Genomic DNA, 26,964 nt, shown 5'->3' on the forward strand with positions numbered 1-26,964 from the left:
TCAAGTTCGACAGAATATAAATGCCCACATAGAATTATATATGTTCACAAATTTGTTATATATATATAATTTAATTTCACGCTCGATAATAAGAATTCTATTCTCCTATATTTGGCGTGAAAATAGCGCATCACTGATAATTATCGGTGGTGAGTATCGATTGCTAGTGTGGTAAAATTGCATCCCATCAGCTGTTTTCCGCTGGGCGCGCAAACCAAGCGGCGTGCATAAATTGTTGTTTTTGTTTATTGTAACTGATTTATGTAGTTAATTATTTTTGTTGCGAAAATGTTGAACCTAAACTGCGTAATATGCGCCGAATTGTTTTCGCAGGCCGACGAGGTGTTTGTCACCGTCTGCGGCCATATGTTCCACCACAGTTGTCTGAACCAATGGCTCGATCGGTACGTTTCCCTCGGATATTTGTGGTTTGGAGAATCATTAGTTTCTATGTTTCACCCTGCAGCTCCAAAACATGTCCCCAGTGCCGGAACAAGTGCTCTACCAGAAACATATTCAGGGTCTACTTCAACCTGGCCAATTTGGATGTGAGCCGAATCGACGTCGGCTCCCTGCAGGAGCAGCTAGACAACGCCAAGCTGTCCATGAAGATGGTAGAGAAGGAGCGCCACAAGGACGAACAGCAGATCCGTGACTTGAAAGACACGCAGAAAAAGTGCCTGTGAGTAGTCCGAGATGTGCCTCAAGTAGCCGTCTCTACTGCCCACATTTCGTTTCCAGTAAAACCATTGCAGGTCTTGAGCAGAAGGTGCAGAAGAAGGAGTTCCTTATCAGCAGCTATGCGGAGCAGATCAGCATCCTCAAGAGCGACGCCCAGGTGGTGGACGGTCTGCGCAAGGAAAACAAGTCCCTGAAGGCTCAAATCCATGCAATGGAGGGGGTTTCGGCTATTCTGGCAGCTGGCTCGGCGGATGCCGACCGCTTGCTCAAGAACGAGTCCAACCCGCATGTACTGGCCAACTGGGTCTCCACACTGAAGCGCGAACTGCGCCAGTGCGAGAGCAAAAAGTCTGAGCTTAGGAATGTTGTCAAAGTTGTCCAGAATGATCTGCGCAAGGAGATCGACCTCAAGAGGTGAGAGAGATGTCCCAAAATGGTTCCAATCCCTGAAATGTGATTTGTCTCGTTACAGATGTCTTGAGGAGCGAGTCTCCCAACTGGAGAGTGATCTTTACCGGGCCCAAGAGAAGGTAGTAGTAATCGGTTACTTGCTCCTGTTATTCCTTACCCAGACTATGTGTATTTGCAGCTTCAACTGCGGGAAAGCAACATTATTAGCTTGGATTCTACCATTAGCTCTCCCGGTCTAAATTCCAACCTAATGGCACTCAAAGTGGACGAGAGGCGGTCCACCATCTCACCCACAATCGTAAGTAGCCAGTGGTTTTAAGGCAACAATCAGTGATATTTATTTTCCGCAGAAGGAGAATATCAAACGCATTGAGGAGTCCACCTCGCCGTATCTCAACATAAAGTCCAGCAGCGTGGGCTTGCCCCATCTGCTCAGTGCCAGAGCCAAGGCCAAATTGTCGCCCATCAAGCGAGCGGACGGCCTTAGTATGATGAGCGGAACTGTCCGAAAGACCACCAGTGATCTCAGCGAAAAGGTAGGAACACGAAACCATAGCTTATCGAGAACACATTCAATAATTAAAATCTCCTTTCAGTACTCAATTTTCAAGAAGCCGCGCCTGATGCTGGGCAGCTCGAGCGGCAATGGACTGGCGGCCACCACCGGATCTAACTTTGTCTTTAATGGCATGGGCGGCTCCGAGAAGGTAGATCCATTTGCGCAGCGCGCCGAGGAAGAGGGCTTGGCAGGCGTCCGGCCACCAGCAGTCAGAAGTGTCACCCAACGCCTCAAGGCTGGCACGCTGCGGAACTTTAACCAGGGTAAATAAGTTCACACCGCCTTGCGATGATCATTAAGAGACTGCCTCATTTGGGGATTAGGGTGCGGTTGCTATTAAGGATCGCCAATCAAATTCGTTAGCCATTGCATGGATTTAGTATTAATAAGTTAGTAGATTTATAAAAATAAAAAATACAAGTTCAAGCCATCAGGCGGCGATCTTCTTCTCCGCCTTGCCCGTCCACTCCTCGCGCAGGTGGACATTGCAGCCGAGATCCCGCAGGGCCGCCTTGATGTCCTGCTCCACGCTGGGGTGCTCCTTCATGGCAGCGTTCAGCAGGTCCTCGACGCCAAAGGAAATCCAGGTCTCGCATTGATTGCGCGATCGTGACACCATGTTGCGAATGGCCCAGGCTCCATTGCGCTGGACGATCTTGTGCTTGGGATGAGCGCGCAGCGCCTCCACAATCACCTCTGCAATGCCGGTTTCAAAAAAGGCAGCACTGTGCTCCTGCACGCGGAGGGTCAGCGTGGTCACGCAGGCCAGGGCGGCAGCAACGATGTTCTCGTTGGTCTGGTGCGTCTCCAGGAGTTGTTTGATAATGGGGGCCACGCCCTGCTGGACAATGTGTGCTTTCACCGAGTCGTGGCCCGCCAAAGCCCGTAACAGCTTTAGGGCCTCTCTGTTCAGACGCACCTCGTCCAGATTTTTGCTCATGATTTCGAAGACTGCCTTCAGTCCGCCCGCCTCATCGATGGCGGTGCAGAGTTCTTGGCGCACAGCCAGCGTGCCAATGGTCAGCAGCAGATCGGCCAGCACGCTCGGATCCTCGTAGGCAGGAAGCAGTTCCACCAATGGGAGCAGCACCTCGCCTGCTATCTGTCGGGCATGCTCGTGGGCGCAGCCAAACTCCACGCGGATGTCGTCATCCAGCACCAGGAAGCGGAAAACGGCGGTCAGCTCGCGCACCAGACGCTCCTTCGATTTGGCCAGCAGCGGCTTCATCAGCTTCAAGGCGGGCGTGTTCATTATATTTTGACGGTTCATCTCGTGCATAATGCAGGCCTTCTGCAGCCACTGCAGCGTCAGTAGGGTGATCTCCTCGCGCTCCTTGAGAGCCAGCAGCTTGAGCACCACGGCCATGGCCTCGGCGTCAAACAGATCCGGCTGCTTGTTGGTCAGGCTGTTGACAGCCTCCAGGCACTTCTTGACGAGGGTTTCGTTGGGCGAGTCCGAGGCGAGGGTTTCCTCCAGAAGAGTGATCAGGGCATCATGTGCGCCGTTCTTCCCGGCCAGAACACGATGGGCCAACGATTTCTGACACTCTGCCTCCAGAGTGTCCAGCTGTTCCAGCAGCTGAGCCGAGTCCCCCGTCTTCTGACCAATGTGCTCCTTTATTTTGTCCACAGTTTCGTTGATGACGGGCTTGCCAGTCTGCGGGTTGATGGACAGGTCCTTGATGATGTTGGCCAGGTTGATACCCTGCCAGAAGATAATCAGTAACGATTCGTCACCCGGAATTGGTCAATCCCACACTCACCTGCGCCTCGAATTGCTTAATGGTTTCCTCCTTGGCCTCCGTCGGCGTCATGGAGAACTCCACCACATTCTCCTGGACCACATCGTCGAAGGTGTCCTGGGAAATTACCTTTGCCATGGCAGTGTTGGCTCAAATCTGACTAAATCCAAAGCAGCTGCAGGTTACTTTTCAAAATTTACTTTGTTCTTTTTGTCTGCAACTTCCCACACTGTAGAGGTGGAAAAAGTTCGATGTTCGTGGACATCGATGTTTTTCGATGGTTTAAAGTAAAACATCGATGTATCGTCGATTGCCCAAGTGGGATTTTAATTTTGAATTTGAATTGAAACAGAAATTTAGATTATTTGTTTTACAAGTTTTCCTCAAACCAAGACCCGATTCTTCCCAAGCTATTACGAGTTTATGGTTTTTTTCTGTTACACTTGTCTGTATTTTGGCTTTTCATTCTTGTTATTCACACTGCAGATTACATGGAGCCTCGTGGGCGACATTGAAGCTTTAAAGGACACCGAGGGGGACAGAGAGCGACAGGAAATAGAGATAGTTAAACCGACAAAAAGACACACGCGACACCAACACATGCACATTTAGAAGGACAGACAGCAAAGCGCCATGCAGGACAACATGGATTACTATAATTTTTGAGTAGCTGGAAAATGGGCAGACGCGCGACGCTCATTTTCGCTTGGGCAGCTTGTAGTCGGTCGGCGGATGCAGCTTGAGGTGGTCCAGGAACACGGGCTGCATGTCTGCCCGCCACGAGATTTCCTCGCGCACCCGCACGGGGCCGTCCTTGCAGGTCAGCCAGTAGGTGCTCATCAGACCCTTACCCTGAAAGGGTCGAATCATCAAAAATATTTAATTGCAAAAAGGTTTAAATATAAAATAATGTAGTTAATTTAAATTTTTAAGGCACAACACCTTACGAATGACCGTTTCCCTATCAACCCACCCACCTTGACATCGATGAGACCGCGATGCTCGGTCCGGAAACCTCCCACCTGCTGCAGCGAGTCATGCATCTCCTCGGTGATATGTATCTTTTGGGCCTCGCCTGTGCTTTCCATGCGCGAGGCCGTGTTCACCGTGTCGCCAAAGAGGCAGTAGCGCGGCATCTTGGTGCCCACGATGCCGGCTACTACCGGACCCGTGTGGACTCCGCACCGGATCTGGACGAACTCGTCGCCGGCTCTGGGGATGCGGAAGACCGACGAGGCGTCTAGTAAATCAAGCGCCATTGTTGCTATCTCACTGATGTGCTTGTTCCCTGCAGGCGACGGTGGCGGTGGTGGTGGAATATTCCGTGGCATAAATTACATTACGGCGCATGGCCACAAATGAAAGTTAAATTAGCGCAAATCTTTTTGGGGTCAAACAGCCGTGCAGTCAGCCAGGGAGGCAATGGGGAGCCGGGGTAAATGACTGACTGACTGACAGCCAAATTTGCATAAATTACCGTTCTTCACCGGCAGGCCGGAAGCCACCATATAGGAGTCGCCAATGGTTTCCACCTTATAGACATCGTAACACTCGATGCGCTCGTCAAACACACGGTAGATAGAGTTGAGGAAAGTGACAACCTGTCAAGGGAGTGCAAATAAGAGAGTTAGGTTTAGTTGTAAAATCTAAAAAAAAGGTAACTATAGTACAAACGATACTATAATAGTTTTAAAATGTTATTCAAATAAGATTGTTTTGGGATCATAAGAAATTTGTAGATAGCTAGCTGTAATTATCTACAATTACCTCCAGTGGAGTACAGTCCGCGGCGATTTCCGTAAACCCAACAATGTCGCTGAAGTAGATGGTAACTGCCTCGTACAACTCGGCGGGAACCTGTCAGGCGGGCAATTAGAATGGTTTAAATCCCCGGCCTTTCCCGGGACTCACCTGCTGGGTCTGCTTCAGCTGCATGGCCACGCTGGGTGGAAGCATCTGAAAGAGTAGCGAGTCGCTTTTGCGCTTCTCCCTCTTCAATTCCTTGGCCTTTTGGGACAGATTCAGGGCATACAGCTGAGGGTGGGATATAAACAATGTAATTGGAGGAGAGCTTCTCGATTTACAACGGCAGCATATCACCTGTATCGTGGCAGCGGCATTCTTAACCAGCACAATAATAACCGGCGACACAAGGAGCACCACAACCAGTATGGCAATGCCAATGGCTTCTTTCCGGTCTGCCTCCTTTAGGGTCTTGTCCACATATTCTCTGGAAGATACCGAGATTTAAGGCAAGGTAAGGTATATCCTTTTGTGAAATTCCAAAAAATTAAATAATTTTTTATTGCTAAGATTTTGCCTCACTTAATCATACGTCGCAGGGCCTTCTGTAGTATTCGCAGGTCATCCGTATAGTTGTTCATCAGCTCGTAGTACTCGATGGCACTGCGCTCGTTCGAGACATTCGGATTGTTTTTCAGCAGAGTGGTGCTCCTGGGGAAGAGATCCTGTATGAGATCGGCTCAGAACTAGGCCGACATACTTACATCTGCTTGGTGCGATGGTACTTCTTGGTGCTGGTTATATTCGTGTACATATTCTTTAGCATTGGAGCGTAGTTCAGCGTGGAGTTAATCATCTCGCGAGCCATGAACTCGTAGCGCACATAGGACACAAAATTCTCGGCAGTCAAGGATCCTCGGCCATAGTACCGAATGCCAAAGGAAGTGGCAATATTCTGACACTCGATGCTCTTCAGCAGGTTCTTGAATCCCACCAGGTAGCTGTCGAAGGATTCATTCTAATATATAAATATAAATAAGGTCCCCAATCTCACCGCCACACGCCGCTGTTATCCGTCTCCTTGATCTGCTCGTTTAGGTGATGAAGCAAGCCGCGATTAATGGACGTGTACCAGTTCATCACCTCGGTAATGGAGCTCTCCTCAGGCTCGAAACGCACTCGATCCCTGAACTCGTTCAATCGGCTCTGGAATTCGTTGCGATTGAGCATCATTTCCCGATCGTCCTCGTCCTCATCCGGAGCTGTGGGAACACTGATCTCGCTCCAGGTGGTCATGTTATTCAGGGCGTGGTCGGTGATTTCGAAACGTTGGGTTAGATTAGCCCTAATCCGCGATCAATACTATTTATTGATGTATTGATTTAAAAAGCTCATGTAACTCACCGCTGCTTGCTGCCGTTGGTGAATATGTAGAAGGCAACCTCGGAGCGTTCCAACTGCAGTCGAGTGACCACTTTTCCCAAGTCTGTGGCTATAGTTACCTGAAAACGTCAAAAAATGAGCGACCCTGGTCAGTATATGCCATATCCGAGCAAAGGACTCCACAATTTAGATTATAAGGCATTACCATTAAATTTAATGAAATATATTTAAAAGTATTACATCTAATTAAAATAAATATCGTCTGTTTACACTGAATTTTCTTTCTAATTTTAAGGCTATTGTTGTCCACCCAGATATCTTTGAAGAAGAAATTAATTTGCATTGCAATCTTCTAACTAAATTTGCCTTTTTAAAGGGTATAAAGTTCCACCGATAATTGATAAGGAACGAACAATAATAATTAGATTAGATAAAATGTATATTTCTTAGATTAATTCCAGATAAGAGTGATAAGATTGCAATGCATTTATCAGTATTCCCAATGAACCATAGTTTTTAGTTGACTTTTGGAAATAGGGCTGAACGGTACAGAGCTATAATATCATTTAAATAATACAAAGTATATTATTTATGATATAGAAACCATCCAATTTAGCTGATCTATCTGATCTCACCAACCTGAGTCAAACTAAAAAATGGCCGATAATAGTAGGGGGCTCTTAGATCTGTATGAGGACTGCATCGCAGAGATAATGAAATATATAATTGCTGATTGCGAGTTGAGATTCAAAAGCAAGGGCAACCAAGTAAAGTATGACAATTTAGTTAGCTTTGCACTGGCCCACGGAAAAATAATGCAGGTGCTACAGCTTTATTATAAAGATCTGTACCAGAGTCTCGAGTTCATTATTGTGGCCAGAACCCGGAATCTGACAATTAATTTTGAACAGTTGCCATCGGGAAAAAACAGCGACTCTTTCTGGCGACTCTATGCAGATGCCGTCAGAGAAAATAACGTTCTTGTAGATCTTACAGTGCTCTTTACCCCAAAATCGTATGATCCCGAATTTCTAGATCATTTTCAAATGATAAAACGTGCTCTGGAAAACAAACGGAGTCTGACCAGAGTACAAATTTCTTTAAAAGGTAAGTTTAAAATTTATTTCTATAAACAAAAAAAAAAAAACTATTTGGGACCCATTTATATATTTCCATTTTTCCTAAAGGTTACTCCGTGGAAAGCTTAAGCAATTTTGATAACCTTTCGCATCTCTCTTTGGACGCACGGGCGAGTGCAGAAACTTTGGTAAATGTCTGCATGTCAAACCCCCAATTACATTACTTGCACGTGATGAGCAATGATATATATGGACGGCTATCAGACATCGCGCCACATTGCAGCAACCTTAAGCAACTGGAGTTTGTGCCCAAGGTGGATGTCGATGCCGCTGAGTATGCACCGCTGGCCAAGCTACCCAAACTAGAGGATATGACCATCAATGGAGTCTATCAGAATGGCTGGCTTTTGCCAATGCTTCAGGCGGCAGAAAAGTGGAAGAGGCCGCGGTCCCAACCCTTGACTCTGAGGTTCTCGGAAACATTACCATCTTCCGGTACTGTTACGCTTGCCAGAGTGCACTCAATGGAAACCTTGACATATTCATGCGAGGAACCACCGACAGGAATACTTCTGGAGGCCTCTTATAATTTTTTTGAAATATCTAAAGACAGCTGCCACTTAGCGGAAACTCTTGCAACCATTACTTTAACCAAGGGGCTAAACTTTTACCTCAGCAGACCAAGGAGGGAACTTAGATTATATGAAGGCAGAACATCGGATATTCGCGAGCTATTGATACTATCAAAGTTGTTTAATGTAAACATCATACGAATTTTCATTTATCATGGTGATATAGCCGACCTCTTCAGATCAATAATCGTAGAGGGTTTAACCAATTTAAAGTCGTTTAACAGCAACACAGGTGTAATAAATCCAAGTGTAGCTGTCGACCTTGTCAAAATAAACTCAATTCAATATCTGGTATGCTCGATTTCCGATTGGGAATCCATCGAACCTTTGGGTGAACTTAGCAACCTGCAACACCTGAGTATCTCAGTTCAAGATGAGTTCAGTGCTCGCCCTCCACAGGCTCTTTCTGGTCTGATAAGAACATGCCAGATGGAAGCTAAAGTCGAGTGCACATATTGGAAAATTGTATTTAGGAAGAAGGACAAGACTCTGGAGATTGTAATGAAACTTGGCTGTGAGGCTAATCTGTTGATTCCTCTTTCCCAGGTTGGTGGCATTAAACGCCTTGGAATCTGTGGCCATAACCCAGGATCGCTGAACGAGCTTCTTGAAGCCTTCGCTGGGAATTTAAATGTGATTGAAGAAGTACTTTTCAATTTGGGACGGATGCGTTTTGAAGATATCCATAAAGTAACAGAAGTTCAGACTATCAAAAACTTGAGACTTCCACTCTCAGATACAAATGGCATTGAGAAATTGTCTGAACTAACTGGGCTCGAGGAATTGACTATATGGCATTCGGAAAGGGGATCCCTGGACAAGCTCTTCGATCAACTGGCAACAATGGAGTCACCATCTCTTCAAAGCCTACAAGTTAAAGCCAATGACTTTTCTTCGGAAGAAGTATTAAAGATTTCCAGGGTAAAGTCCCTGAAGAATTGCCATTTCACGCAATTTTATGGTCCTGTCTCTGATTGTGAGTCATTTACTGAGCTGGCGAAATCGAATATTGAAGAACTATCAATAAGTATATATCCGCCGAACTCCTTACAAAATGTACTCACAGCATTTGCTAAACAAAGACCCCATAGACTTCAGGCCCTAAAAGTATTAGGAGAAAATCTTGATCGGATGGAACTAAGTTTGGAAACTTCGCAACTCTGGAACTTGGAGTCTATATATGTTTTTTCCTTGTTGGAGTTGAATAGCTTGGTTAACCTAACTATCTCATGTGAATACGTAGGTTATAAGTTTAGTTTACACACTCTAAAGAAAGTGGTTATCTATAGTCCGATTGGTTTAAAGGAATGTCTACAATTGGCTGAACTAGAACATTTGGAGTCGCTAACCGTGTCTTTGCTTTATTTTGAGGAAATAAATGTTCTGGCTGACATACAAAATCTCAATGAACTTATTATAACAGACACAAAAGGTTCGCTTAGCAAAATTTACCAGGCTTTTGAACGTAAAAGTGATCTGAAATTAAAATATCTTTCTGTACCAATCGAATGTGTTGAAGAGTTGAACGAAATAGGGAGACTTAAATCGTTAAATAAATTACATCTACGATTTATGAAAGATTTAAAAACTTTACCAGACCTAGGCCAGCTGACGGAACTCAAAGAGTTGTGTTTGGATATTGAGCTGCATGAAGTCAACTATGTTTTAGCCATTTTAACATCCTGTATAAATCTCGATCTTCTTACAATCAATTATGAAATCCGCGAAGAAGAGTATTTTCTGAGGGAAGTTGAGAACCATCTAAAGTCTATTAGGGATCCTACACTTCGAGGTCCTCTAAGAATCACTTTGCATAAAACCGACGATCTACCAAATTTTCACGTAAGTTTATAATATATATATTGTAACAATTTTATCTTTATTTTTTATTAATAGGTGGAAGATGTGGATGAGGCCTACTTGAAGGTGTACTATGTCTACGGTAAAACGAGAATAAACTTTTTTAATTAATTAATAGGTCAGCGCTTTTAATGAACAACGAAGATTTGAAAAACTAAGGCGACCGAAAATCATCCGGAATAAGGAGACAAATATATATAATTGAGAAAAGAAATATAGAAAACTCAGCTAATTTGGATTTCGAAGCATTAAACTACGCAGAATAAGCTATAAATAAACAAATAGTTTACCAAAGCAACCTTAAGTGATTACAATATAGATAATAATAGAAGAAAGTGATATTTAAAAGCCCAAAGTGATATGTTATCTATGTACAATCTGTAAAATTGCGTATACGCCTAGTGGAAAGAGTCCATAAAGCAGAACAATAAAATAAGTAAAAATATAGCTATTTACGTTTTAATTCATTATAAACTTTGAAGTAAAGAAAACGAATAAATCAGTTGAATTTAAAATATAGTTTTGAAAATTCTGTAGTTTTTACAAGACTAGGGATTCCCACCTCTAAGCGCTTTATTGCTTATTATTTTCTTGGGGATCCTCCTGAGTAATCTTGTGGACCTTGACAGCGAGCCATCTTCGTGGGTTCCAGATAACCTGCTCACGGCAGTAAAATTGATAGCCGGCGAGATAGCTTCCACCTGGCGTACCCTTATCCGGAGCCCTTATCAGAAAGCATACTTATCGGAGCCCCCAGCCGTGCGATCCTATAAAAGAGTCAGACCATCGCACAGCTGGACAGTTACTTATGATGTCGTTGCCCAAGATAGTTTGCTTCGCTCTGCTCAGTCTGGCCCTTGGCCAACTCTATCAGGCTGCCAGCACGGAGACCGTGTCCGTGTGCCCCACCAACTTCACCCGGGTGGCGGACAAGTGCCTCCTGGCGGACAACAGCTGGAAGAACTGGTACGATTCGGATCGCCACTGTCGCTCCCTGAACGCCGGACTGCTGAGTATCAAGAACCAGACAGAGCTGAAGGCGATCCAGGAGTGGCTTCCCGTGGTTTGGCCCTATGGCACAGAATTCTGGACAGCTGGCAATAAGTTTGGCGAAACGAAGACCCTGATCGACTACTACTGGCAAAGCACCGGTGAGCAGGCGCTCTACCTGCCATGGAACCAGGGCCAGCCCACTCCCGCCAGCGGCGACTGCCTTGTGCTATACGCAAGCGTCAGCATGTCCACCGGGCAGATGGTGATGGATAAGCACCTCCTGACCGTGAAGAACTGCACCCAGTGGGCGGGCCACATCTGCCAAGCGCCGCTGCAGCAGTTCACCACCCAGCTGTGCCTCAATCCCAGCGCCGTCTATGAGGCCAAAGTACCCGTTTAGGCTAAATTCATCAAAGGATATTGATAAGTTTTTAGCAACAAAAATAAATTCAATTAAATTAAACAAAATATCTGAGTCAAGAAACTTTTGTTGGAATAGCAAGAAATATATTATAGTTCGTTGTAAAGGTTAATATACTTTGTAGAGGAAGACAATTGCCTGCACATGCCAAAGTTAAGATTTGTATTTGCACGGGCGATAGGTAATAATTCCTACCGATAAGGTAATCTAATAAAAATTATTGTCTAACCTAGGAACTTAATAGCATTTATCTCACAATATTAATTTTAGTGGGAAAAATGTAAACAGGAGGAAATAATTTATAGATACACACAGCATTTTGAAAATTTGTCACCCAATTTAAAGCCATATCCTGGTCTTTCAGAGAAACCAGGAATTATAATCAATATGTAAGCAATAAAACTTGGCAATGTTCAACGGGTAAAATTATATTTGCCGCAGAAGATTAAAGTATGCGTAAATTTTCCTAAAACAAAGTAGATTTATGTGTATACAAACGGAATTAAAGGGCTTAAGTAGTATATCATAGCTATCTTTCGTTTTTATTTTTAGATATTTCATTTGTTTTGGTTCGATTCGTTTCAATCGGAAATTGCGCATCCGCCTCGTTGACCATGTCAAGATAGTAGAATATCAGAAACACGCCAAGCTAGTAGAATTATCAAATTAAAAAAGTAAAAGTGTAGTAAAACAAATGAGTCAGCTTTATAAAATCGAAAGATTCCACTTGATTTTATGGTTTTTACAGGCTTTCTGGGATTCCCTCTTAGCCTTTAATGCTGAGTCTTCTTGGGGATTCTCCTGAATAATCTTTTAGGCCTTGGCAGCAGACCGTCTTCGCGATAAGCTGTTAAACTGATCATGAGTGAGGTAACTCCGACCTGGCGTATACTTGATATTTTCCCGAACCCTTATCAGGAGCCCCCAGCCGAGCGATCGTATAAAAGAGTCAGACCATCAGACAGCTGGTCAGTTACTCACGATGTTGTGGCCCAAGGTAGTTTGCTTCGCTTTGCTCGGTCTGGTCTTTGGCCAGCTCCATCAGGCTGTCAGCACGCAAACCGTGTCCGAGTGTCCCACCAACTTTAGCCGGGTGGCGGACAAGTGCCTTCTGGCGGACAAGAGCTGGAAGAACTGGTACGAGTCGGATCGCCACTGTCGGTCTTTGAACGCCGAACTTCTGAGCATTAAGAACCAGACGGAGCTAAAGGCTATCCAGGAGTGGCTGCCCGTGGCAGAGCCCTACCAGCTGGAGTTCTGGACAGCTGGTAATAAGCTTGGAGAAGTGAAGACCTTGATCGATTACTACTGGCAAAGCACCGGGGAGCAGGCCTTGTATCTGCCCTGGAACCAGGATCAACCCATTCCCTCTAGCGGCGACTGTCTCACTTTGTTTGCCAACTACAGCATGGAAACCGGGGAGTTTGTGATGGACGTTCACCGCCTGACCGTGAAGAACTGCACCCAGTGGGCGCCACACATCTGCCAGACGCCGCTGCAGCATTTCACCACCCAGCTGTGCCTCAATCCTAGCGCTGTCTACGAGGCCAAAGTACCAGTTTAGATTTATAACATTTTTAAGAGGACAAAAACTTTTCATAAAATATTTTTAAAATGTCGGAAATTTATATAAAACCATAAAAAAGCAGGTAAAATAATAAATGCAAAACATATAGTAATTTTTTAAATTGAAGAGTTCTATCATCATAATGTCATAAGAACGAAATACCTTTATTAAGCTACTATTATATTACTTAAGTGATCAAATGTATATTTTCTGTTTGTTTATCTAATGCAAAGTATTTACAGCTTTTGAGGCAGGCATAAATATATAAACATTTCATAGAAAAGGTCAATAACGCCGCAAATGCCCAACTTAAGATAATGTTATTTTTTGATAAGGTTTGGTGATAAGGTAATTTCATAAAATTGGTTGTCTAAGTGCCGATTTTCATACCATTACACTTATCACGCAATTTATTAACTTTCAATCTGATAATATACAAACTTGAAAGGCTGGAAAAATTAATTAGTTTCTTATCTGGAATTCAAAATGCTTAAAATTACTTTTAGTTGAATTGTGTTACAGTTTTGTATAGTTTTTCTTTAGAAATAGAAAACCTATTGAAACTATATAAATGTTATAAAATTTTGTGCATGACTTTACATCCTAATTGATTTTTAAGGACATATATAAATCTTGTGTGTGATGAACCAATCCCAGCAAGAGAAATCAAATAACAAGCTTTCTACTCTTTACTAAGCATGGGAAAGACTTATATCGAAGCATTCTTTATTCCTTCCTTGATTTGTTTGTCCTGATAGTGCGATTCGCATCCTAACTACGTGACCCTGTTCAGGAACACCCACCCATCTCCCTCCCGCCACTTGCAACTTTCCCCCATTTCATCCTACACTCGAGACTGTCGCTGCATATTTCGCATGGCGTCCTTATCAATTCACTTTGACCTCCTCTTCCGCTGCGTCCCTCTGTGGCTCATATAAGTACGTACAATATTTTCCATTCTCTCTTTCATATTTTCCAGCTAAGACTACGCATTTACATTATGGGGGGCATGGGCGAGGGGCAGAAGGACACCCTTGAGTGGTGCCCGTGCTCCGGAATCCTTCTCGGGGCACTTACCTGAGCAAACAAATATTTGCAGAGAGCTCAAAGAAGCCCGTCCTCGCTCGCTGGTCAAGTGAACACTGACCAGGCAGCGAGTCCTCCCCCGGCATGTACTTGGCGTTTGATTGAATTTCAGCAATAAATATTAATTACGCTTCAAAACGGACACGCTGTCTCCTGTCCAGGTCGGGTGGTGTCCTTTTACTTTGTTTGTTTCTTTTCATCCGGAATTTACCTCCATCCATCCCACTCACCTGCGTCTCGATGTCGGCCACGGCGGAACGGTACTCCAGGATCTCTTGCAGGGTCACCGATGTTTGCACAATCAATGCCAATATTGGTATAAATGGTAGAATTATCATCTGGAAATGGATTCGCATGTCAATGAGTGCAAACTCTTGCCCACAGTGGGCTTTACTTTAGGGTATTGGTTGTATGTTTTATGGTCTTAGGTAAAGGATGGTAATATTTTAGAAGTTTTAAGTAAATGTATATAAATACGTCGAAAAAGGGTAAACAACTTTTATTTAGTTTTAATAAGATATAATATTGGTAATATTTAGTTAAAGTTTTTCTTGAGTTTAATGAAATATTGGAAAGGTAAACCATAGAAAATAGTTCCAACTTTATGAAATATTCTAAACGTAAACCAGCTTGATATCTAAACCTTGTTCTGAATTTTTTTAAATTTATTTATGGTCCTTGTAGAATGTTTTTAAAATTAATATTAAATTTGTTAATTTTAACTAGATTATTATATAGGATACAAGGCATTGTATTCTATACCTCGACCCACTGTGCCATATATTTTCATTTGCTATCAATATGTGCCTCAATGGAGGATACCCGGGACACCCAGTCCCAACTGGGCATTATCTGGGCCTGATTGCCATGGCCAAAGGAGGCGTGATTAGTCTTTATCGTGGCCCGCTAATCGCGACATTCATTAGACGCATTCTCTGTGGCTATCTGTCGCGGGCACGTGACTCTGACCAGTCCGACTAATTAAGATGCATGCGCCGCCGCTAATTTATGCTGCTCCAGATAAGTGTGTGCTCTTCGCACCTGTATAGTGTGTACAGAGTGTTGAAGATACTCACCTGCATCAGCTGCAGGCGCCGTCCTGTTTTTATGGCCGGATTCCGGGCAGCAGCACTGCAGCACTTGCCACCGCCGGCACTGGATATATCCTCGGAACTAATCGAGCGCACGGAAATTTTATCGAGCTGCAGATTGTGATGCGTGGGCACCATCAGCAGGCTGCCCCCTCCGGATGGGTTTGTCATTTCGTCGGGAGCCGTTCTTCCCGCGCTCGATTGGCAAGTGCTAATGTCGATCTTAACGCAGGCGGAGGCTGTCTTGTTACCGCCACTCCCACTGACGCCTCCTGTCCCGCTCAAATTCAAATTCAAACTGGAGCCCTCACTGCCGCCCGCTGGGCAAGGGTCAGGGTTCTCTCCGGGCTTGTGCGCTTTTCCATTTAGCATATTGCTGATTGTTCAGGCGAGCATATAGAGTGTCAGCGCCTCATAAACACGATTGTTGCACGGAGAGAAAATATGTTTTGGATATTTAATCAATGTATGGCAGGTATCCTGAATGAGGATTGTATATATGGCTATATAATATTATTAGGAATATTAATCAAAATGAACAAGAAGATTACTTATTTGTCTAAGGGATTTAGTTATATATTAAACAATTCTTAATAATTGTAAATAGAAATATTCACATATTTAATTATATTATTCATGAAATGAAGTATGAACTGTAAATTTCAAGCATGTAACTGCAATCACAGTAGCTTTTCTCTCAGTGCTATGGCCGTAAGTGCAAATGTCACTGCGAATGAGGACTGTACATAATTGTTGCGTGTTCAATTTGTATCTGATAGTTTCACTCGGGCGACACTTGTTGAGTTTCAATGGGGTCGTAATGAGGAGGGCGCGTAGAATAATTGCAAAGAATGGCACATAAGCACATGTATGTGCCCATGTCTGTGTGTGTGTGCGGACCACGCCCCCTGCCCAAACAACCCCCTCCGGGGTCGCCACTTCCACCCCATCACCCCCTTTGCCCCATCGAAGCGACAGGACAACGAATTTGATGGATGAGCAGCCAGGCAACGGAGCGTTTGCTGACAGGACACGAGACACAGAGCCGGGCTGGGCGGGAATTTCGCAAAAGGGGTTGGGACTTTGAGTTTAATTGAAAGCGCATTTGATTGCTCCCCACAGCGGAGTCCGCCTTTCGCGCAGTGTAACGCCAGAGTAAACAATTTACGCGATGGCTCCCTCCGCCGCCCCCTTAGCTGGCCCTCGGTTGTGTGAGCGCTCGGCGTATCCGTGTGGACACATATCCTTCACCCTTTGTCATTCCGCTGGTCGGTTTACTTTTCACACTTATCAAGAGCACATTTATTGATTAAACTTTTAATTGGCTGGACAAATGGGAATTGTCCCGAAAAAAAGTCCCTTCAAACTGGAAAGCATTTCAAAAATCGTTCGAGGCTCCACAGCTGGGTTTATCGGCTGGATGGCAGCGCATTTCCAATCAATCGCACAGCACGCACATAAAAAGTTTCTTTAATTTTTATTGCACACACTGCCACGCGCATTAAAATCCCACATAACAATGGCGAAAAATTCAATTATCTATTAGCGACAAGTACTCGGAATTTGCACCGTGCGTGGGCGCTTCCTGGCGTATTACTTGGGGTCGTTGCCGCCGCTTTCCGCGATTGAATGCCAGGACCTCACAGAGCCAACTGAGCTTAAACCTGTTGAGTTTCGTCTGTTTATAGCAGGAGTCCTGTGGGACAGTCCCCAGCCACCCGCCGCCTCCTTCTCCGCCGCAGGACTGCGCACAGGGGACTCTGTTAGCAGGCTGTAAGTCCTGCTAGCGCTGTAGTGTTTTGATTTGGCTGTAGGATTAATATTTTATTATCATCCTGTGGCCGCTGTCAATGGGAATAAGCTTTAACATTAATTTAAAATTTTATTTAAAGGAAGGAAGGAAATAGCATACAGATTTTGCTTTATTATATATGCTTTAATCTCTTGTAATAAATCTGTTAAAACATAACTAGATCTAAAGGATACGAAATATTTCAGTTATATCACAAATTATGTTATTATTTTTATAAATAAAATATTTTTAAAATTGTAAAATTTAAAAGACATAATGGGTTCTTGAAATATGATGTGAAACAATAAGTTAAACCTTAATTTTCTGTTTGGAAATGCCCTTCCTTATTTATATTTATATGGGCTATCAAGTACTCCACAAACTATATATATCTTATTAATAATGGAATACATTATTTAAACAACTTAATTCTTATTTTAAACGTCTCACTTTGTTTGATTTTCTTTTCTTCTTGTGGGGATCCTCAATGATCCGACTAAAGTTTATTAACTAAAATATTTGAAATACAAGTATAATTTATGAATTAAATGGAAATATATATGGATTAAAGCACAATCTTATAATTGGTCAATAATTGCAATTACCTCACAATTTGAAATAGGCTACTTCTAGCATCTTATTTTACAGCATACCGTTAGTACTTTTTACATTGGTTGGTGTCTCGGCTGGTAAGGAATAAAATCAAGCAGTACACTGCTTTAAAATAGCCTACAGCCAACAATTGTAGAGGAACTTGAAGAAAATTTAATTTGTTGAAAATAGTATATAAATAAAGATAATATTAAAATAATACTATTAATAATAAACAAACTAAATATTAAAAACAGAAGGAAATAATTACGATAAAGAATGATATCTAGTAAGTTATTTAGACAAGTGTAAAGTTAATAAGTAATGTTTAGGTGCTTTTTTAGTTTGAATGATTTTAGTTGTAAAATAATGAAAGCTTAAATTATTCTTCTTACAGTACAAAATGTGTGAAAAGTACTAGATAACAATGTGTTTTTTAGGTTTTATTGATGTTAATGCATTGTACTGTTTATGTAATATAACAAAAAACTACAGATATTTTGTATCTTATATTTAGCTATTTTCGTATATCTTAAATTCTATATTAATTCCCTGTCAGAACCCTTCAAAAGTAGGCAATGATTTTCGCGTTCTGAGGACCGAATAGTTCTATGATCACGACTCCTAACCCTCAAGTTAAGCCTCTTAATTTACCTATTTTTGCTGGCCGTGTAGTCTTGAATATTTCAGAATATTAATATTGCCAGATCGGCAAGGCTATACTTTCAGATATGAACGCGCATAAATCGCAGTTCGGCAACTCTGAACGCTCCTATTGTCCCGCCTCCTCGGCGATGGTGGTGCCCGGGCCCGGTGAGCAGCCGCCATGAGATCATCCAGCCGAATCGGCATAATGCCCGCCTCGAGCTAGCGACTTTCCAACCGAAAAAGAGAAGAGAAAAATATGAAAAAAGAAACAGCCCGGCATTTGCATAACTAGCTGTAAAATTGTTGGAAATTAACAGCGCAAGCGGCGAGCGATTGGCTGGAATCGGAATCCGCAAAAGCCGGCGATCCAGCGATCCGGCGAAGAGTCTGAAACCTGTTCTAGGCGGTAGAAAATGAAAATAATAAAGACAAGACAAGAGCCCCGGCCGAAAATGAGGAGGAAGCTCTGCTGTTGGTCGCACCAATGGACCACCTTGACGACGGACGGCGTACCTCGCTTCCCCCGATCTCCCAGGTGTGTAGTAGTATCTCCTCCCGGGGAACACAATTGGATCGGGTGACTTTGAACTGGTCGGGTGTCGTCCGCGATGGTGTCCAAATTGATGTTTCAATAAAGCCTATAAATTTATGACTAACGAACCAAGTAAACATTCTCCCATTCTCCCATGCCGATTGCCCATTTCCATTTCCAGTTGACTCCGATTGGGCCCAGGGGATATCGGGGATCGAAGATGGGCGAGGTGTAACGGTGACAACGAGTAGGTGTCGCCATTGGTGCCACTATGAATTAATTTGGACAATTTATGAGCCAATCTCGAGGCGGCCGACAACTGGCCAGGAATGTGTTTAGCGGCCGGGCCACCAAGGTGGTCCATTCGTAAATTGAATTATAATTTGATACCCGACCCGACACTCCGACTCCGAAGAGTCGCCCAGCTCCATCTGGGGGCTCCGATCGCGCTGGCATATATTACCCATTGATCGGGCCACATAAATCTGACACTAGCGACACAATTAGCACGGCCTTTTCAGGCCCCCGCTCCGCTCTGTGACTTGGAACTGAGACTGGAAGTGGGACTGTGGAAGCTGCCACCCAAAAGTGACAGCCGCCAGAGCAAAACGTACATAAATAGTTCGCATTGCAGTGCTCTTGGCCCCAGCTGCAAGATAATGCGTAGAGTAAATGGGTAAATATATCCTACAGAGCCGCAGGGGATATACTCTAGAAACATTAAAAATAAGAACAAATAAATGGTAAGAAGGAGTTATTGTTCAATATATTTGTTTTTTTCTGCTATTTTAAATATTTTTATACCATTTTCAGGGTATTATGATTTAAGTCAGAAGCTGCAAGAAGCTGAAGGAGCCATTTCCGACCCCATAAATCATATATATTCTTGATCAGCATTACCAGCAATTTTTTTCAAAAGTTTATAAGGGGTTACATCGTTAAAATTGTCAAAAATTGTAAATAATTTTGATTTCTTGAAATTTAAAATTAAGTTTGCCGATTTGTTAACCTAGAAAAAACTAGCAAAGAAAATGTGTCTGAATTGAAATTAATGCTTTTATTAATTAGTTATAAAAATATAAATAATATTAAATTTTAGCTAAATTCTGAAAATATAAATTTTTAAAATTATAAAACCTAGGCTCAGCTCAAGGACCGACTACCCTCTACAAGAGCATCAAGTGACAGCCAAAAAGCCGTGGCCAGATCCGAAGCTGTTCACATGCCGCCGCCTGGCCATGGACTCTGAAAATGTCTCATTTAAATAACTTGCATGCATTTAGTCATACTTTTTGCCCCGACTCGCTGCCGATCCTCCCGTTCCGTTCCTTTCCCGTCCTCCTCCGCGCAGGAGCCAGGCATGCGCCTCTGGCAAGGAATCAAGCAGCGCATCGGGAAGTCGAGAAGTCGGAAAGTCGCGTCGCAACGTCAACTTAAGTGGTCGGCCGAGGTGAAACAACAATAACAAACCCGCCTGCTGCCTGGGGATCAAAGTTGCCAATTTGGCTTTTATTTTTAAATAAATAATTTTTAAAATAAAAAAATCTAAGAAACAAAATATATATTTTGTAAGCTGGTTTTGGGTTTAATTTAAAGTTATTTAACTTTATTTTTCGATTAAAAACGATTTTTGGGAAAAAGTCTCACCTCAAAGACTAGAATAAGATGCGTAACGCCATACGATTTTTATGCACTCGATTTTCTATGATGTTGTGTGAATTACAAATTTAAGAAATATAAAAGGTGCGATTTTTTGAGTTTAAAAAACAATTGCCTAAACATTTTAATTGTATTTGTATATTAATTATTTTTATTTTTACAACAATATTATGATCATGAGTGATCATCAAAAGCTAGCAAGAAACAATTTTATATTGATCTTGGCATTCTCCCTTAGAGCTGTATTTCTTGAATTATTTTTATAGTTTATTATTCAAAATTTAGAATAATTTTTAATAAAATATAAGATTTAACTGCCAAAAGTTGCCATCACTGACTGCCGCGATCCGCGGTTGCTTCCCTGACTCTTTGAGGGTCGAGTATGTAAATCTTCGGATCCGTTGCCATTCCTGGGCCTTTTGTTATTTTGAACTGAAGACTCTGTTTTCGCTGATCGATTTTGTTCAAGTCACTTGGCTTTCCGCTGAACTTTCAATTGTTCTGGAATCGATAAAAGGGTACATGTGTAGGATACATATATGTACTTACGTATGGGGAGTCTGCGCCTCATTTATTTGACAAATTCTCGTCGAGCTCTCGTCGATCTCTCGGCGAGTCGTGTCTGCTTCGAGAGTTTTAATTAATTCAAATGCAATTCCAACTGCACGGCGAGTGATGTTGTGCTGATTGAAGCTGAAGGCCAGCACGTGAGTGGAGCCACTGTTACTTTTTACCCACCTAAAACCCCCTTCCTACAGGCAGATGCACTGACACACAGGTGCACGCGAAGAAAATTATGGTTTTGGAATAAATAAATGAAATAAAAAAACTAACTTCCAAAGCAATATGACTAAAGGTTTTGTAATAAATAAATTAGTAGTTAAATGAATGAGAATATATATTATAATAAGTTGAATACTTTATAACTTATAAGTTATATTACAAATAAATCCACTAAGGAACTATATAGTTTTAAGGCTACATCCTGAAGTAGACACTAGTTTAAATGTCTAAATGTTAAAATGTTAACAAAATTTGTATAAATAAAAAATAACTAATAATAATGTAGAGTTCCTACGTATTGATACTTTAATATTTTCCAACAACTTCTTAAAACATCAAATATCTCCAAATTATTTCTATATTTGTTTTTAGTGCACACAGTCCCAGTTGCAGACGGACGTTCATTCAGTAAACGTAAACGTTTGTGATTTGTAACGATTGTGCAGTACATAAATCAGTCATGGATTTATTGCGAGAAATGAAATTCGCCGGCTGCTCCTCAACAGCTTGGTCTTTGCAGCGTCTTCTCCTGCACCGCCAGCATCTTCATCTGTGTCTGTGGGTCTTCAGTCTTAGCCAGTCTTGGGTCTCCGGTCTTCACTGTTCAGTCTTCAGTATTCGGTCTTCGGTCTTGAAGATTCAGTCTTCAAGACTTCGGATTGGTGAACGTTAGCAGCGCAGCAGCGGTCGTGAGTGGCGCTGCGTGTGGGTCGCATAAATTTCACGCTTTGCGCAGGCGCTGCCACAAATCGATGTTCTCTTTTGTTGTGCTCCCCTTTTCCAGCGCCCCTGCCCTCCTTTTTGCAACCCCCTTTCCCTTTGCAAACCCTCCTTCGATCTTAAACGCGGTTTTATGAGTCACGCTGCTGTTTATGCGATAGCTGAGCTTGTGCCTTTCTTGGAGTTGCCTACGAAAAAAAAGCTTAAAAGTATATCCAGCTAACAGAACATTACAAAAACTAACACTTACTAAAAAATCAACCCAAAAATAAACCTGAATTAACTTAAACTGACTTAAGAAAGTCAATGTGTCTGACTTAAAACCAGGAAGTTGGTCAAAAATGACCCAACGTTCGCTGGGAGCCTGGCCCTAACAACCAGTGCTGCTGCCCTGCAGCCAGTGACCATTAGGACGTGGCTTACTCACGAGTCTTGGGTTTGTAGGAGCTGTCCCAACAGCACGCCGAGAGCTGGACACGCAATGCCGCTAATTGTCTTCTAAATGCCAGGCCAGACTGAAACACTCAAATGCCGAGTCCCGATCCGGAGAGTCCAAGCCAAGAAACTGAAACTGAAACCGAAACCGAGGACAGTCGCAAACGAATTTATGTGCACTTCGCATTTGCAATCATATCAGATTGCATGACAGTTCTCAATTACTTTTTCCCCCAAACAAAACGCTTTCAATTGCGAAATCGGCCAAATACTATATAAATGCTGGCGAAGCCTGTCAATGGAATGTTATATAGGAAAATATGTAAATAAAATTAAATTGATTGCCGGAAACTAAAGTAATTTAGGTGTAGAAATTGATAGTTTATTGTAAATATAAAATATAAAAGAAAAATTTAAACAATATGAGTATTATATTTTAAGTTCCAAGTTTAAAAATAGAATATAATCCGGAAAAAAGAGAAGGCAGTTGAATGTTATTCCTTTTGAGTTAATAAATAATCATCATTCACATAATAAGAAGTTAGCTAGAGTTGGAATATATTTTTAAAATATTCCATGAGTAAATAGAATGCAAATCCCTTTGGACGTTTTTCACATCTCATTCAGAGCAAATAAATCAATCGTGTTAATTTACATTCAGGGCTGATTCCGTGATTAATGGCTCGCTTTGTCTATATGCATATTGGGGTTTCTGTTGGGCGATAAGTTTGGCATTCCGGCTTAAGTATTCAATTACCGCTCAAGGAACTCCGCCTCCGAGAACCTGCCGCTCTGTTTCAGACAAGGATTAGGCGAGGATTTGGGTTCACTGGACTTTCGATTTCCCTTTTTTTTGCTGTCTAAGAGTACCGTTAGCTCTGGGCTACAATGTATAATTTATGGCCCGCAGACTTGGCCTAATCCCTGGCCTAATCGTCCCTGCCCCGCCCCGATACTACTATATACTATAGGGTCCAGTCACCTCGCCGCCGCGTCCGACATTTTACTTTCCTGACTCTGCGGCTGTGGCTGTGGCTTTGCTTTCGTTTCGTTTCGTTTCGTTTCATTTTCTGCCTTCATAATTTATTATCGGCTCAAAAGCATCTCAATTATGGCTCCTGGCCAGACACGAAACCGGGCACGGAGCCCCCTGATATCGGCGGGGAATACAACCTATCTGTATTCGTTTCGTTAATCTGCCGGGGCAATTACAAAACTCTTACAAAACTTTATTCAATTAAATTCGCATGATGCTGTCGCGAGCGCCGAGTGAACGCTACCCGCTGACCAAGTTCGAGATTTGGCAACAGTTTATCTGAGTGAAGAGCCAGGTTGAGATAAAAAACAATGCTCAGTGCACAGAGATAAAAAACTAGGTGTTAAGGAGAGCTATGAATTTTCATATTTTTACAAACTGGTTGCTATTTAATATAAAATGTTTAAGTGTCCCTTAAGAGGCTATATTTCATCTGTTATAGTTTAAAGTACCATACTCATATTTTGGTTCTTGAAAAATAAGTTTCTTGCCTAAAATCCTTTACTTTCAGAATCTTTTTCCCGTGTAAAGAGCGTCAAGAGGTGGGGAAGAAGGAAGCTTACAAACAGAGGCGGCTTCAATTTCATCCTCGCAATCGTGACGCGCTTTTGATTGCCCCAAGCCAACCAGCCAAGATCGCCCCGCCCCCAAAACCAAAGCCAGGCCATAACCAAAGCCTACGCCGAACCCCCAAAACCACCAAATCCTCCAAGTGCGAAGCTATTGTTGTCAGCTTTGGTGGCTCTTCAGCAAAGAGAGAGAGGGCTGCCAGCCACACTCTTACTTTCCGGTTCCCCCGATGGGAGATTTCTCTGCCTCCTTCCTGCCTGCGGCCGGAACTATAAATCCGGGTGGTGTGTCATTAGTGTCGCCGCGCCATCGGGATTATCGCAGACAAATTGTCGTCATGTCTTATTCTGGGCATTGCGGGATGCATTTCAATTGCTGTTTTCGGCTATCACAGGTGGCAGAGGGCCTCGGGTATTGAATTTGAATGGGCAATGGGCTTGTGCCAGGTGCCTTTGTTGCTGCTCTGCATATTCTGAATAGTTTTGCCGTGCCGTTGATTTATGCATGTTTCTGTTCAAAATTTTAAAAGTCAACAAGTCAACCTTTCATTAGCTGTCAGTGGGTTGAATGAACAACAAGTGGGAATGTTGGACAGGTGAAGTGTGATGAAGTCGAATAAGGGAGTACCTTTAGGATTTATATCATTCAAAGTGTAGTAGAAAACAATATGGGAAAAGATGGAGTTATTCTAGATAAAGTTATGAATTTATAAAAAAATATATATAATTTTATTAGATTTGAATTTAGACCTGGATGGGAATTCACACGTATGAGCGTTACGCATCTTACTTATTATCTTGTTCCCATTTAGTTCTCTAATTTAACTTAATTTTTTATACAGAAAACACTTATTTAAATTGATACAAAAAAGGAATACAGCTTTAAATATTAATTTCTCCATTTCAAGTACACCTTATGATAAAACAAGCTTTCCCTGCCACCTGATATACCCAACGAGAACTCTATACTCCGTCAAGTATCGTTCACACATGCCCCATTAGGGCATTAGATATTCCAGACAAAGATCCGGGCCTAGGCAGTGACACTTGTAGTTGTTTTCCTGTCGCGGGGGAAGCACCCATCGAACACATGCCTGCACATAACTCATTCGCGAGTGATGGCGATGAGGAACGGCTTCCATTTCCTCATTATCGATTGATATCTCGATACTACCGACTGCCCAAAATTCGTGGGTTCTTTTTTGGATATATTTTTTTGTCCAAAGAGGAGGAGTTTTTGGTACATACAAGTATATCCAAGGCAAAGTATGCCAAAACCGCAAAAATCGTGTATTTCGTTTCATTTTCGGTAAACGGTCTGTGTCCCGCGAGCACAGGGCCAAAAAGGGGCTAATGGAGCAGGAGAAGCGGAAGATTTGGGGACAGAAATGCGCTAATTACACGCACTCGGCAATCGTTAATTGAAGTTGTCAAGCGGGGCATGCCGCAAAATATGCGCCGCAATGCCAATGCCAATGCGGAGCGATCAGGCGATCAGATTCGCGGGAAATCAAAAGCGCAAGGGAAATGGTAACATGGAGGACATGCTCCGACAGGGTCCGGTGGGCCTGGACATTGCGACAATGTTGCCGCCCCAATTATCCGCGAATTGAGCTAAAACCAACGAAATTTCTGCCAGCCAGCGAATGGCGCCATTAATTATCGCAAAAAGTGATGCATTTCTTCATAATTAAGCGGGTGAATGACACACCGAAGGCAGCTGCCGAGCTGCCGGTGATTCGCTGCTCTGAGTGCCACCACTGGGGGGACGCAGTAACCATTGCCTGCTCCTCCATTAGCCGGAGTGATGCAGCGGCTAATAGATGAACATTACTCATGCCCAGCAGGACATCGCCTAGTGCGCAGCGTGTCTAGCCGGAGTTCTTTTGCCCAGCAGAAGGAGTAGAACTGATCTGGCATCGGGGGGCCGACCGGCATGCAATTGAGAAATTTATTAAAAATCATTTTCATTAATTTGGTTATTTATGCCCAGGATCAAACATTCAATTAGGCTGATGTTATAAATCTCGCATTCATTTTTCACATGCTACAGCCGCACAGGTTCTCTATAAATCACAGGGATATGCACTTCCACTTCCACTTCCAGCAGCACTTGCATGAATGTTCCGCGCTGTACCCGGCAGCAGAAGACTGCCCACGGCTCACGCACAGATACGAATGGGAAATGCAGTTGCAGTTGCAGATTTTGCACTGGGTTTGGAATGAGGGAGCACATTAGGGACTATTCAGTTATTAATAGTATTTATATAATCAATAATATTTCAACTAATAAATAATTAACTATTAAGTAATATTTATGGAGGTTAAAAGATAGCAAAGCTATCATTTCAGGCTACTCCAGCAATGCTTATAAATTTTTGAAACTTTATTGTACAATCGTCACTTTAGACTCTAAAAGTTGACCTCATCTCAAGCTAATTATTATCTAGTGTATATGTAATATGTAACTGAATGAAATGACATAAATTATATCCTCTTTTAAATACCTAAAATTACTCAATAAATCCCCATAAGTTTCCCTCTATTGGTGTTGTCATTGTTTTTCGCCTGGCTTGCGGAAAAGTCAAGCGAAAGGTTAAAAGTGAAATATCTCCCGCTGACTTGTAACAATGTCAAAATGCTTTATGATTCCATTTTTTTTACTTTAATTTTTTTTTTATTGGTTTCGACTTTGGGTTTTTGTCTTTTTGTTGTTTATTTTCATGGTTATTGTTTTTACTGTCATGTTGTTGGGCACGAAAAACGAGAGTAGCAAGATGCACAAAAGACGATAAATCCAATAAAAAAGGTTAAATCAAAGGCTGTAAGCAATCTAAACGAAGCTTGGAAGCTCTTAAAAAATTGTAATACATTTGGTTTTGAGATAAAGTCTAATTTATGTTAGTCTAAAGGTAAAGCAAGCTGAAAATTATATGATTTTACTAGATATA

The 26,964-nt window shown here is 42.5% G+C and overlaps 5 protein-coding genes and 1 long non-coding RNA gene across 8 annotated transcripts; 4 read left to right on the forward strand and 2 right to left on the reverse strand.

Moving 5' to 3' along the window:
• The first annotated feature begins 130 nt into the window (after nucleotides 1-130).
• Nucleotides 131-2,081, forward strand: nopo (no poles). Of its 2 annotated transcripts, XM_070284542.1 has the most exons (8): nucleotides 131-149; nucleotides 334-404; nucleotides 467-682; nucleotides 742-1,095; nucleotides 1,154-1,211; nucleotides 1,271-1,390; nucleotides 1,443-1,628; nucleotides 1,689-2,081. In XM_070284542.1, the coding sequence occupies exons 2-8, from the start codon at nucleotides 367-369 to the stop codon at nucleotides 1,920-1,922; spliced, it is 1,206 nt and encodes a 401-aa protein (XP_070140643.1). In that variant the 5' UTR covers nucleotides 131-149; nucleotides 334-366; the 3' UTR covers nucleotides 1,923-2,081. The 2 variants fall into 2 exon arrangements, with proteins under 2 accessions (XP_070140643.1, XP_017025316.1); XM_017169827.3 differs by lacking the exon at nucleotides 131-149 and having other exon boundaries at nucleotides 192-404.
• LOC108076801 (armadillo repeat-containing protein 6 homolog) lies at nucleotides 1,963-3,633 on the reverse strand. Its single transcript, XM_017169826.3, has 2 exons — nucleotides 3,415-3,633; nucleotides 1,963-3,356 (listed from the first exon to the last, which is right to left on the reverse strand). Exons 1-2 carry the CDS (start codon nucleotides 3,529-3,531, stop codon nucleotides 2,082-2,084), a joined length of 1,392 nt encoding a protein of 463 aa, XP_017025315.1. The 5' UTR covers nucleotides 3,532-3,633; the 3' UTR covers nucleotides 1,963-2,081.
• A 194-nt stretch (nucleotides 3,634-3,827) lies between these two features.
• Nucleotides 3,828-15,620, reverse strand: LOC108076587 (uncharacterized). Its single transcript, XM_017169498.2, has 13 exons — nucleotides 15,548-15,620; nucleotides 15,234-15,487; nucleotides 14,388-14,495; nucleotides 6,541-6,638; nucleotides 6,191-6,481; nucleotides 5,901-6,137; nucleotides 5,719-5,847; nucleotides 5,494-5,623; nucleotides 5,305-5,427; nucleotides 5,161-5,250; nucleotides 4,871-4,994; nucleotides 4,371-4,681; nucleotides 3,828-4,245 (listed from the first exon to the last, which is right to left on the reverse strand). Exons 1-13 carry the CDS (start codon nucleotides 15,618-15,620, stop codon nucleotides 4,090-4,092), a joined length of 2,124 nt encoding a protein of 707 aa, XP_017024987.1. The 3' UTR covers nucleotides 3,828-4,089.
• Nucleotides 8,402-10,537, forward strand: LOC121502929 (uncharacterized). Of its 2 annotated transcripts, XR_011444642.1 has the most exons (3): nucleotides 8,472-8,521; nucleotides 8,777-10,072; nucleotides 10,127-10,537. It is a non-coding gene; the product is annotated as an uncharacterized lncRNA (long non-coding RNA). The 2 variants fall into 2 exon arrangements; XR_005991129.2 differs by having other exon boundaries at nucleotides 8,402-10,072.
• LOC108076588 (perlucin-like protein) lies at nucleotides 10,893-11,551 on the forward strand. Its single transcript, XM_017169499.3, has one exon. It carries the CDS (start codon nucleotides 10,899-10,901, stop codon nucleotides 11,481-11,483), a length of 585 nt encoding a protein of 194 aa, XP_017024988.2. The 5' UTR covers nucleotides 10,893-10,898; the 3' UTR covers nucleotides 11,484-11,551.
• Nucleotides 12,487-13,183, forward strand: LOC108076589 (C-type lectin 37Da-like). The gene has a single exon (XM_017169500.3). It carries the CDS (start codon nucleotides 12,487-12,489, stop codon nucleotides 13,066-13,068), a length of 582 nt encoding a protein of 193 aa, XP_017024989.1. The 3' UTR covers nucleotides 13,069-13,183.
• Nucleotides 15,621-26,964: the final 11,344 nt, after the last annotated feature.

Source organism: Drosophila kikkawai, chromosome 2R (genome assembly GCF_030179895.1).
Source record: "Drosophila kikkawai strain 14028-0561.14 chromosome 2R, DkikHiC1v2, whole genome shotgun sequence".
In the NCBI taxonomy this organism is placed as follows: domain Eukaryota; kingdom Metazoa; phylum Arthropoda; class Insecta; order Diptera; family Drosophilidae; genus Drosophila; species Drosophila kikkawai.

What these genes read in the sequence shown, in the direction of transcription:
- LOC108076801 (XM_017169826.3), bottom strand. Translation starts at nt 3,531, where the DNA reads ATGGCAAAGGTAATTTCCCAGGACACCTTCGACGATGTGGTCCAGGAG. An exon ending in TTAAGCAATTCGAGGCGCAG is followed by an intron (nt 3,357 to 3,414) that starts GTGAGTGTGGGA and finishes ATCTTCTGGCAG; the next exon opens with GGTATCAACCTGGCCAACAT.
- LOC108076589 (XM_017169500.3), top strand. Translation starts at nt 12,487, where the DNA reads ATGTTGTGGCCCAAGGTAGTTTGCTTCGCTTTGCTCGGTCTGGTCTTT.
- LOC108076587 (XM_017169498.2), bottom strand. Translation starts at nt 15,620, where the DNA reads ATGCTAAATGGAAAAGCGCACAAGCCCGGAGAGAACCCTGACCCTTGC. An exon ending in GCCCTGCGACGTATGATTAA is followed by an intron (nt 5,624 to 5,718) that starts GTGAGGCAAAAT and finishes GGTATCTTCCAG; the next exon opens with AGAATATGTGGACAAGACCC. An exon ending in AGCTGAAGCAGACCCAGCAG is followed by an intron (nt 5,251 to 5,304) that starts GTGAGTCCCGGG and finishes CCCGCCTGACAG; the next exon opens with GTTCCCGCCGAGTTGTACGA.
- nopo (XM_017169827.3), top strand. Translation starts at nt 289, where the DNA reads ATGTTGAACCTAAACTGCGTAATATGCGCCGAATTGTTTTCGCAGGCC. An exon ending in GACACGCAGAAAAAGTGCCT is followed by an intron (nt 683 to 741) that starts GTGAGTAGTCCG and finishes TTTCGTTTCCAG; the next exon opens with TAAAACCATTGCAGGTCTTG. An exon ending in TTTACCGGGCCCAAGAGAAG is followed by an intron (nt 1,212 to 1,270) that starts GTAGTAGTAATC and finishes GTGTATTTGCAG; the next exon opens with CTTCAACTGCGGGAAAGCAA.
- LOC108076588 (XM_017169499.3), top strand. Translation starts at nt 10,899, where the DNA reads ATGATGTCGTTGCCCAAGATAGTTTGCTTCGCTCTGCTCAGTCTGGCC.